The 11,853-nt window shown below is 35.8% G+C and overlaps 1 protein-coding gene across 2 annotated transcripts in view; it reads left to right on the top strand.

Annotated features, from left to right (window-relative positions):
- The first annotated feature begins 1,428 nt into the window (after positions 1-1,428).
- The window catches only part of LOC111045418 (ubiquitin-protein ligase E3C), a 36,956-nt gene continuing 26,531 nt past the window's right edge, over positions 1,429-11,853 (top strand). For both annotated transcript variants that reach the window (XM_039420640.1, XM_039420639.1), the window contains exons 1-5: positions 1,429-1,957; positions 4,317-4,526; positions 6,202-6,447; positions 8,568-8,752; positions 11,139-11,338. In XM_039420640.1, the coding sequence (XP_039276574.1) occupies positions 1,838-1,957; positions 4,317-4,526; positions 6,202-6,447; positions 8,568-8,752; positions 11,139-11,338 (961 nt within the window). In that variant the 5' untranslated portion in view covers positions 1,429-1,837. The remainder of the gene's footprint in view (positions 1,958-4,316; positions 4,527-6,201; positions 6,448-8,567; positions 8,753-11,138; positions 11,339-11,853) is intronic.

Below are 11,853 nucleotides of genomic sequence, written 5' to 3'. Positions count from 1 at the left end.
ACAGTTGGAGATTAGTATCCACACTTTGCTCGCCTTGGTGTACTGACTTTCTTCAGCCATTATATCATCCTGTGCTTGGTGTATGTCAAGAAGATACAGCATACTCTAGCTGCCCGTAGTGACATCCACCGCCACAACACCAGGCTCAGTGAGCTGTTGGATATCCCCAGGAGACGCCTCCACCGATCACAGGCCAGTTATAGGATTTCAGCCCTGAAATTTTACAACAAGCTGCCTAAAATAGTGTGAAGCAATTAGATAAGGCCGCCTTCAGGAGAACCGTCCGGAAGCTACTGTGGGCCAAGGCACATTACAGTGTAAATGAATTTATGGGTGATAATTCGAATTTTTACTGAGAGTGCGTACACTGGATCACTGCCATATGATCTGTTACAGTTTTTGTTAAATGTGTTTTGATTTTTGACGCCATCGATCTCACAAGAGTGGATAATGAATGAAGCAGAAGGTATTAAAGGTATTCCACGCTGTAGGTTGTCCAAAGTGAAGGACTCGTTCCCAGTGTTAGCATATTTCTATTGATGTTTTCAAGAAGAGGTTGTCAAGGTGGCTGATTGAGAAAAGGTATTAAAGTATCAGTGATTTCCTTGGGGATAGCTTTGAGGGACTGTGATGCCACGCCATCTTGATTCTCAAGTTTAAAGTTTTTTTTTGACGCGATCTATCCGGGAGCACCTGGCTAACGATCTAGACTTTGGATTTTCTCCTGACACCAGTTCACATGTTGGACCATAGATTCTTCCATGTTAAATATTATTACAAGTTATAAAACATGCAAAATAACGCTAATTTTCAACTATTAACTCAACCTCCACATATTGAGAATAATTAAAACTACTCTTTTCTGTCCCAAGAGAAATAAAACTAAACTTTTAAAATGAAGGAAAATTGAGCTTATGACAATATTCACATAGGAATAAATAGAAAAGAGTAAATTTAAAAAATTAAGAATAAAAGTTCAAGGAAAGAATAAGATGAGGGGATGAACAAAAAAAAATCATTCATGATAATTCAATCAATGAAACAGTATTTTAATAAAAATAATAATATCCAGAATCCAGTATAATATTACTATAATTTATTGTGCATTTATAACGATGGATTTTTATCTACACTCTATTTTAAAGTTTTCCCGCTCCGCGGTAAGAAACAGCATTGAAGGATAAATTTATAGACTTGCTTAGTTGGAGCTTCCTATTGAAATTTATTTTTTAGCTAGTTCATTAATAACATGTCTAATTTATGATAGATAGTTTGGAAGAACTGTGCTCTGTATTATTTGTAGCAAGTTAATTAATTACTACAAACAGCTACCAACAAAGGAAAAATTGAAACTTCATCAGCTGATTCATATAGCTCTCTATTGTTCTTGTCTCTGTCTTTGCTACAATTTCCTTGTCATGTTATTATTATTGTCAAGATGTCAAGCAAGTGGCAAGCGAGTGAAAAATATTGAGCTAGTTTCATCCTTCTACTTTATAAAATATTATTCTAATTGCTGATTTTTCTTCAAAAAAGTTTTTCAAAATTACATCTGATATAATAATTTTTAGTTACTAGTGGGCACTGAAAGAACAGTTATTTTATGTAAATAGTTTTTGAACAAAATGTGTTGAATGAAACATAACCTATTAGAATAATTGAAAGCAAAATATCACAAAATTTTAGTTGATTTTGAACATTCATTTTCCTTAAGTATTCTCTATTTCTCTTGTGTTAGATTTTTCAAAATGTGATAATCTCTTCATGATATAGTTGCTGGCAGTTGAATTTTTATTGGATCAAATACTGACAAGTTGAAATTTTATTAATCAATAGAATGTATAGTTTTGAAGGTAAATTTAAATCATCACCTGAACAAAATCTAGCTGGTGCAAGCAGAAAAGAGGGACGGAATGAATTGCTACAAAGAGCACATTTGGAAAGGATGAAACGCGAGGTAAGAATACAATATTTGTTTTAAGAAAAAAAAATAGTTGTAATTCATGACTTTTGGTGGGTAGTCCGTCGTGTTTTATAGTTTCAAATTTTGAATAAAAACTTTTCATAGCATTTACTTGCAGTTTGACATTTAAAAGCTGACATAAAAATGTTGATAGTGTGTTTTAGTCTTATTATTGAGCACTAACTTACTATGATTATACAGTGACACAAATGTTATAAATGGAGAGTAGAATTAAAAATTTGTATCCAGTTTTAGCAGCTTTCATAATTTTTATCATTTAAAACTAATTTGCTTCCACTCTTTTTCATTATCAACAGATGATGGAAATTTGCTATTTTTTTAGATCTGAGGCTGATGACATCATCTCTATTCAAATTTTTACATGGGTCACCTCTAAGATCTCTCACTCTGTATATGAAAAAGACTTCATCAAACTTTTAAAGCATCTCTCTTGAATTTTTTAGTTGTCTCTTGATTTTTTCCTGTATAAGAATTATCGAGAATTTCTTCTGGTAGTGCGTTCATGATTCTTTGACTTATATGTTCTAGATGAGCTAATCTCGTTGAGGTTGGAGTCTCAGCATATTCCTTGTCCATGTGTTTTAACTATGTACGGTAACTTCTGTAGTCCATTCGTTATTGCAGATTCCCTGAATAGCTCTCTGCATGTTGTCATTGGTGGCTTTTTGTACATCAGTAAACGTTTTTGTATTCGAAGGCCATCATAGAATATTGAGTGTTTGGTTGCATTGAATGCGTATATTTACAAGTGCAAGCTTGGTTATGCATGACCAAGCGTGCAGATGAGAATCTTGGAAAGAGAATAGAATAGAATATGTTTTATTGTAAACTAAGAGCAATATGAACATTCACACTGGACATTATACTTGATGGTTGTGTTCAGTGTGAGCAGCCTCAAACAAGTCACGACGTGTTCCAATGGCACATTTCAAATTTTCTTTTTCGGCCCATGCATGATCTAACGTGCATAATGAAACACACTGGTATGTAATTTTTTGATAAACTCGTGATATTTCTAAACAACATTCCAGTGTTTAATTATTGATAGATATATCTATATCTCTCCAACAGCAGTATCTGAAATCTAATGTGCACTTGCACTTGAACGCATTGAATGTCATCACATACAATGTCGCTGTTATTTGTCATACTCATCAATGATCTCCACCTACAGAATTCTAGTCTGCTGTTTACTGATGACACTACCATAGTTAGTAAGGGCAGTGGACCCCTGGAAGCTAAACGCTGTGCACAGGATCTGTTTTCCAAGGCTAAAGAGTGGTTTGCGGCAAATAAACTCAAGTTAAATGAAGCCAAGACGCAGGAGATACTTTGAACTCTTAGTACCCACACTCCAAGGGACGATACAGTCACTCTGCTTGGCTTTGGAATCGATGCCAAGCAAAGTTAGGAGCCGCATATTGACCAGGTATGCAGGAGACTGTCTAGAATAATCTAGCTGTTCAGAAAGCTGAGAAGCCTCCTGAGTCTCAAGAGACTTCTAATGATGTATCATGTGGTATTTGGCAGTCATGTGGAGTATGGAGTTCGAATCTGGGGTCATTCTCCGCCTTCCAATGGTATCCTGCTTCTTTTAAAGAAGGCACTGCGGATCACATACAGTGACTTCATTGCCCATTATCGACCCCTTTTCAGACGCCTGAAAGTGCACACCATCTTCGGGCTGTACATACTGGGCTCACTTACCGCAGGTAATCATAGTGTCAGGTACATTCATACGGTACCCGCGGAAAGCTACAGTTTGAGATTCCACACTAGGTTTTCAAAAGTAAAGGACTCTTTCCCATTGTTGGCACTCAAAATGTTCAACCTGCTGCCGGACTCGGTGCGGGATCTTCCTATTGGTGTTTTCAAGAACAGGCTGTCAAGGTGGCTGATTGAAAGAAGCTATTACAGTTTCAGTGATTTCCTTGGGGATAGCTTTGAGGGGCTGTGATAAGTTTAAAGTTTCTTATTTCTTTGGCGCAATCCATCCGGGAACACCTGGCTAACGATCAAGACTTTGGATATTTGGATATTTACATACGAGAGAGCTGGCTGAAAATATCCATAGTACGATATTCGAACTATTCTCAGGCCCACTTCCCTTATCAACCTCGATTATGCAAACACTGCTGTATTGAGTCTTTTCACCACCTAATCAATGTGAGATGATAATGTGACCAAATCTAGTATAAAAGAAGCCTAGTATCTAGCCTAGTATGAAAGAATATAATAAAATTTTACTGCCGAAGAAATAAAAGTGTTTTACTCTCAAAACTATTTGATCGTTGATAGAGTTTTGATGTATTTATAATGCAATTTATTGCAGGAAAGTCGCCAGAGACAGCACAGTGCAGTTTGCATCCAATCTCTTATACGGAGGTTTCTCTGCAGACAGAAGTATCTTGCTATTGAACGTCAGGAATTTGATGAGATAGTGAAGCGCCTCGGATCAAATCTTCCCGATGAATCAACTTTTACCGTTCTTATCCAGAAACTCTTGTTTTTCTACCAGAGAAGTTTGGATGGTTCGCGCTTGGTAAGTGATTTGTTCACCAAGAATGATACTTTACTCGAATCCTAGGCTGGCATTTGGGAGGGTTGATGAAGAAGTCAATCATATAGTTATTGATGGTTGTCAGGTACTAAGTACCTAGAACCTTGCACCTATGGTTGTCAGGTGCTAGTTACCCAAGTAACTAGAAAAACAATAATTTCGGAATAGATTGGAATCAATTGTATTTTTAGATTTGTGGAGATATAAACATTTACTGATATGTTGTTTTATGTTGTTTTATTTAAGCTATGTGAGTTTTGAAATCACTCACTTCAGTATTAGACGATTCGTAAGTTGGAGGGCCTTAGTGACTGTCATTAGCTTTGTTGAACCTTTTTGAAAATATTATGGATAACTGATAAGTTATATACTGGCTAGCCACGGTTGTCTATGTTAATTAACACCACTTTCGGTATTATACAGATTGTTGTACGCCTCGTTTCTAATAATTGTGTAAACTTTATAAATATCAAAACTTGGATCACGCTGATGTTGACTTGAAAAGTGTTGAAAATAAACTTGATAGGGGCTTTCAGGAATCAAAATTGTGGTTTGATGCTAATATGCAGACTATTAATGGAAATAAAACAGAGCAATTAATTTTTCCCTTAATAATCAATGTAACCTGAATGTGCACGATGATTTATTTCAACCTGTTAAACTACTGGGAATATTCATGGATAGTAAACTCACTTGGAATCATCAGGTTGAAAGTGTATGTAAAAAGCTTGCTCGTATTACTTTTCTTTTGAGAAAATTGAAGGCTTGTGTGAGTTTTTAATGTCATTGTAATGATCTATCATGGTCTGTTCAATGCACATCTCATTTACGGTGTTAAACTGTGGGGAAAATCAGCCTCAGCTAAAAATGCCTTCATTTGGCAGAAAAAGGCAATGAGAATAATATTTTATTTGATTTATAATGAAACTTGTAGGAATATTTTCCCGGAAAACAAAATAATGACTTTGCCATGTCTGTACATTTTTTATAATTTAGTTTTTGTTAAGAACAATGTTAATTTATATCATGAAATCTCTGAAACTCACACTAATACAAGAAACTCACAATATAAGACAAAATGACCACGTTGTGAGACCTAGGGTTAGACTGCACAAATCCATTGAAAGTCATAGGTATCAGCAGATTCTTCTCTACAACAAATTACTAAGTAGTGTGAAAAAGTTACCATCGAAAAAATTCAGTAGTCTTAGGTAATTGGCTGAAAACAAAAGCGTTCTACTCAACGGAAGAGTTTTTGCAATGCGATGTATCATATATGGGTTGATGAGAAATCATTGCAATCTTGGTTTGGTACAATGACATATTTCAACTAGACTATAAGTATAATGAAGTTGTAAATTTTATGATATTTAAATGTAACCTGTTTCATTTATGTAACTCACAACAGAAGTTGTATTATAAATTGTTTCATTGTTTGACGATGCTTATTGTTATTTTGTAAAGTTTTACGTCAAATAAAATTCTTAATTCTTGAATTAGCATGCTGTCATTATAAGTTTAGTAGTAATCATTATTCAATCTTATTGCCTGGATCATGTTGGTCAAGTTAAATAAAACAAACTAATGATTATCTTACGTCAACCAATTTGTTTCACAGGAGGTAGACATTTATCCATTGAAATATTTTAATTTGCAGCTGTGGATTTCCAATCATACCCTACGGCACTACACACGACTTCTGATCACTGTTAACCAGCCTGAAAGTCAAATATGGCGTTGGCGATTGAGCAGGCTGTTGCATCTTAATTTGAATTTTCTCGTGGACCAATCAAGTAGCAGAGAATCTCTGGCAACACCCTTGCGGCTATTCGAAGTCTTCACTTCTCCTGAATCAATTGAAAAGGCTCTATCAAAGGATTTAACAACTAGTTTCTTGATACAGGTACTTTATTCAATTTAATATTTATTCGAATTAGCTATTACCATTATTGAGCATTATTCATTTGAAAGTTTGACTTGAGATGTATAAATCATTCATTTACAACGTAAATAATACTCACAAAACTCGTAAAATAATCCCACAAAATAATACTTAGGAGCTCAGTATAAAAATGAATTATTGAAGTTATTTAGTACACTACAAAACTATTGCAAAAATTACTTGAAAATAACTCAACTATTCATTTTTCTACCTCTTCACCAAATGTGGCAATTATTCTTTATTCATTTATACAATAAGTACATTATCAAAATGATAGGGAGAGGAAAAATAAGGTAACCTTGTGCTATTCATCTCTCAAATTTAGATAACACATAGTCCGAAATAGGTTAAATCTTGTAGTTCTCCAATTCACAAAATTTTCAGTCCTCATGTATTTTCACAAAGTAGATTTTTAAATTTAGATGCTTCAAAACTAAACATAGAATAAATATTTCACATTATTATAACTAAAATAGGAAATATTCACATATTAAAAATATAATTTTGTATATATGATGGATTGTCTAAAAGCACTTTCTATTAAATATTAATCTTTTCACTTGAAAACTTGGGTAATCAAAACAATATAAAAGGTGAGATATTGAAGCCAGAATTGGAAAAAAATCAGAGTAAAAATAAGAATTAACTCATTCAACTATTCACTAATCAATACAAATTTCCCCATGGAAAACAATATTCTGTGTAATACTCTGTTGGGGAGGACATTCAAATAGAGATGGATATGATAGTATAGTCTGTGCAAACCTTAGATTACATCAATGCACTCATGGATTACAGAGCTGCCAGATTTCACAGAGGCCTGAAAGCTAATTTTGTGAGAGAAAGAGCGATAAAGAGAGCGTATGTCATTGTGTGAGGTCATAGTATTCTGATATTCTCGTTAGAAATAACATTGTGCTTGAAGCCCCCTGCTTCAAACTGAGTGTGTGATTACATTGGATGCGTATTTGTGCAAGTGCATGCTTGGTTATGCATGACCAAGTTTGCATATGAGAAACAAAATCTGGCTGTTTGCTAGTTGCGTTCATTGTGAGCAGCTACATGCGAGTCACAACGTGTTTCAATGGAACATGCATAATCTGACGTGCACTAACACATATCCAATGTGATCACACCCTCGGGTTGACACGGACTGTAGCTAGCCAGTGCCAACGTTAGTAGACAGAAGGTTGATTACTCACAGGTGTAAGATTCAAAGTGTTGGGGGAACGCCAGCGTGACGTCACGTGTAGTAAAGAAGTGATAGAGTAACCACACTGAGCATACAGTTTATTCACTGTATCTTCAAATACATCGTCGTTTAATTCCCTCAAGATTGACCTAGAACTTTAAAATTCTCCGTACTTATAGCGAATGAATCATCGATTTTAATGATTTTCAAGAATCTAAAAACGTGGCATGAAAAAGTCGATACGCTGGAAAAGCGTTAGTAGACAACGTTATACTATTATAATTTCAGGTTAACTGATAAAACAATCTTAATAAACCAATGAATTGCAATAAACCGATCCCGATAAATCCGATGCATTGCATTTATATAAATGCACTGAATACATGCTGGTATCGATCACATGTTCTACGAGAATGAAAATATCTTATCCCCGAAATTTACAAGCTGATGTATAGCCAAACTACAAAATATATAAACATGATCTAGAAGATGAAGAAACCTTAATGGTTTGAAAGGGTAGGCTAGAAGGTTGGGATTTTGCTTTTAAATGGCAAAATGCTTGTATGATTTACATGTTTTGATAATTATTGTAAAGCAGAAACAGAAAGCTTGCATGTCAGAACATGTTTGTGTTATATAATTTGACTATACGTCACCATATGATTTTCAAGAATGTGATATTCAGCCTACTTTGTACTACAGCCTAAGTCACGGCTGCAGTTCCTCCACTCCAATTGCATTTCAACTTAAATTCAATAGATGAGTGACCAACCTTATGTCTACAGACTTTGAGCCAGTGCTATCTCCAGATAATTATAATATTTAGAGCTGAGTGCTTGGAGGGGACGCTGGTGCATCAATCAACTGAGTGAGAGATGATGTGTTTCAGATTTATGGCCAGCTGGTGCAGAACAGTAGTTACGTGGAGCGGATTCGCCAGCTGTTGGATCAGCTGACTCCCCCTCTGCTGGGACCATCGGCCAACCCCCCCACTGCCCTCGCCGCCTGTCTGCTCAGCATGCTGCAAAGGCCACTCCTCCTAGTCACCGCTTCTCCACCAAACTCCTTCTTCAAGTCAGTTCAAACTAAGCTTTCAAGCTATAACCATAGAGAAAATATAGCAGAAGTAGGTATCCCATGGTATATGTTCCAGTTTTCATTGTTAACTCAAGCCGATAGTCCTTGTTGTTATTTTTTGAGCTATGTGACACTGGTAGTCTCTCATACTATGCTGTTCTTACACTCTCTTCCGACCAAAACAGTAGTTATAGACAGTAGTCGACAGTAATCGGCTTGAAATTTAGAACTTAAACAACCTATACCATGAGATATTTTCATATGCTATATTTTCTCTATGTTATAACATAATCTAAGTAATTAATTGAATAATTTATACATGCTCTGCTATATGCACTTGGAAAACACTCCTGTTTGCAGACAAGATTTTTCTTAAGCAAACAGTATTGTATTCAATGATCTGTAATATCATTTGTATAATGGAATTTGTCATTTAAGTGATATTATTGAATAAAAGTTGATTTGATTTGATTTTGACGCTAGACTGCGCTCACAGTTGATGCCTTGAATCTTCAACAATTCGGTCGTACATAGATTTACTTGTTAGGATAGGAATCATTCAAAATTAGTAAAAAATGGTTCAATAATACCTGTGTACTTGAAGTTACATTAAGGTAGTACATTCCGGGTCCTGTAGCTTTGCCTATCGGCGGAGGGCCACTATTCTAAAATACTACCCGTTCAAAAACATCGAACATTTTTGAAAATGTTTCTTTCCATAAGCAACAGATGCTCTCTTTTATCTTCACAAAAGCAACGTGTTGCATTCGAAAAGATACACAAGGAGCTTTAATGTATGTTTCCATATGCCACAGATGCTCTTTTTTATCTTCTCAAAAGCGACGTGTTGCATTCTAAAAGATACACAAGGAGCTTTAATGTATGTTTCCATAAGCCACAGATGCTCTTTTGTATCTTCTCAAAAGCAAAGTGTTGCATCGGAAAAGATACTCAAGGAGCTTAAAGCTCGGGACACATATAACCGCACCGAGCCCGTGCCGAGGTACGGCCGAGCTACGTCGGCGACACGGTGATGGTGGTAGGAGAACACACATATCCGTGCGACAGCCGAGCGGCAGCAGTGTCTCAGTTCTGTAGTGCTACTGTGGTCTGATTTTCTGAATGTGTTAATCTATTTTAATAATATAACACTATTAAAGCTTGTTAGTTGTTACATCCGATTTAAATTTATATTTTTCAATTTTAAACTAATTACCTGTAGACGATGAGAATCATAGTGCTGGTATATATTTCGGTGCATAAAAATATAACAGTCAGTCATGTATCGGAAATATATATCAGCAATAAAATTGTTATCTTCTGCCTTATGTATCTAAACGTAATTAATTTTAAATTTAAAATTTAAGACACAGTCACGGGTTCCTTCTTTAATACTTTTTGTTGCTTATTTAATTATTTATTATATTATGTCTATCATACCTTTGGCTTGACTTATTATTTGGTTATACTTTTACTTTTGGTTTAACTTATTTCCTGTTCAACCATATTTCTCATCACTTTGATCGTATAAAACTGGAAAATTCAGTATCTCTTCAATAAGTTTTTCACTGTCTATGTTAAACAAGCCCGCACCGTTACCGTCAAAAAGTAAACTGAACTAGTCGGTGACGGCGCGGGCACGGCTCGGGCAACAAACACTGTCGCGGTGCGGAAGTATGTGTCCCAACACGTTTGAAAGCATTTGTTTTCTCACTCGCCGTAGTACGTCTTGTTTTCTCATGGCCGTGCCGTGGCGCGGGCTCGGTGCGGATATGTGTGTCCCGGCCATTAATGTTTTCAAACGCAACAGTGATGCTTTTTTGTATCTTTTCAAAAGCAACGTGTTGCATTCGAAAAGGTACATAAGGAACTTTTTTGGGTCCTTTTAGCTAAACTACAAAATAAACCATTTAGTATAGAAGGTTTCTCTGGCACAACACAGGTTATCAGCATTCGTTCAACATGCTCTTTCCCATGCTGGTGATACATTGCAACTCTCTCATTGATAAAAAAATCTCTGTCGGGAGCTTCCTCCATCTAGGGTCTCTGAAGGCTGATGTTTTTGCAAAGCCTTGAATATTACCCTGCGAACAATAACTTGCCTATATGCCGTTTCAAAGTCACGAGACACGTACTGTAATAATGTAGGATATGAGATTGTAGCGATGGTAATTCTATTTTGAAGTATGATTTATCATAATGAAAGTAATCAAAAAACAACATCGTTTATTAAATAAATAAGCAAGTTAGTTTTACGAGAAAAGATCAATGAAAAATGTAAAATGTGAATGTGTGGAATTAATAAAAGTTATTGATTTATAACAGGATATTGATTTATTATAGAATAATATCCTATAATAAATAGATGATTGTTGTGTTTCAGTGAGACGCTGATGGTGGAGATGTGTCGACACATATTCTGCAAGGAGATGAGTGAGCCGATCAAGTGGTTTGTGCTGCCTGCGCTGGCCGAGTGGACGGACTTCCCGTTCTTGCCTCTTCTGCGCACCATCTCCACCTGTCAACCTCCCCCCACCACCACGCTCCTCTACTCCGTGCTAGTCCTCGAAAAAAGACTGACCAGTAAGCGATATCATCCATCTAGATCACTTTCAGATATAATAATCCATCTACACAAATACATAATAGCATCAGCTAATGAAAAGTGTATTTGTGGCCCTGAAGGGTGGCCACTAACGACAGAACAAAATCTTGAAAATGTGTGTTACACACATGCTCGTCATGCATTGCATGTTGTGTCATCAGCAGAAGGCTTCGAACAAAAAACAGCTGTTTGACAACAGCTTCAAACCTATATTTATAAACAACCAGTAAGAATAATAAACTACTCTAAAATAACAAATTTTAATGATAAAAAATAAATAATTTAACCTCAAGTAGAGAAAAATAAAAATATACAAAAACCTAACCTCAGAAAAATTTGTTCAAAGCCGTTCGCTGTGATGTCACAACAATGTATGACGTCATGTTTATCATGCATAAATCCTACCGTTAGTGGCCAGCCTTAAGCGTTCCCACCACCACGCTCCTCTACTCCGTGCTCGAAAAAAGACTGACCAGTAAGCAATCTCATCGAT

This window comes from Nilaparvata lugens, chromosome 2 (genome assembly GCF_014356525.2).
Source record: "Nilaparvata lugens isolate BPH chromosome 2, ASM1435652v1, whole genome shotgun sequence".
Lineage (NCBI taxonomy): Eukaryota > Metazoa > Arthropoda > Insecta > Hemiptera > Delphacidae > Nilaparvata > Nilaparvata lugens.
Note: the sequence above shows the minus strand (reverse complement) of the source record. Positions and strands in the feature narration are given on the sequence as shown.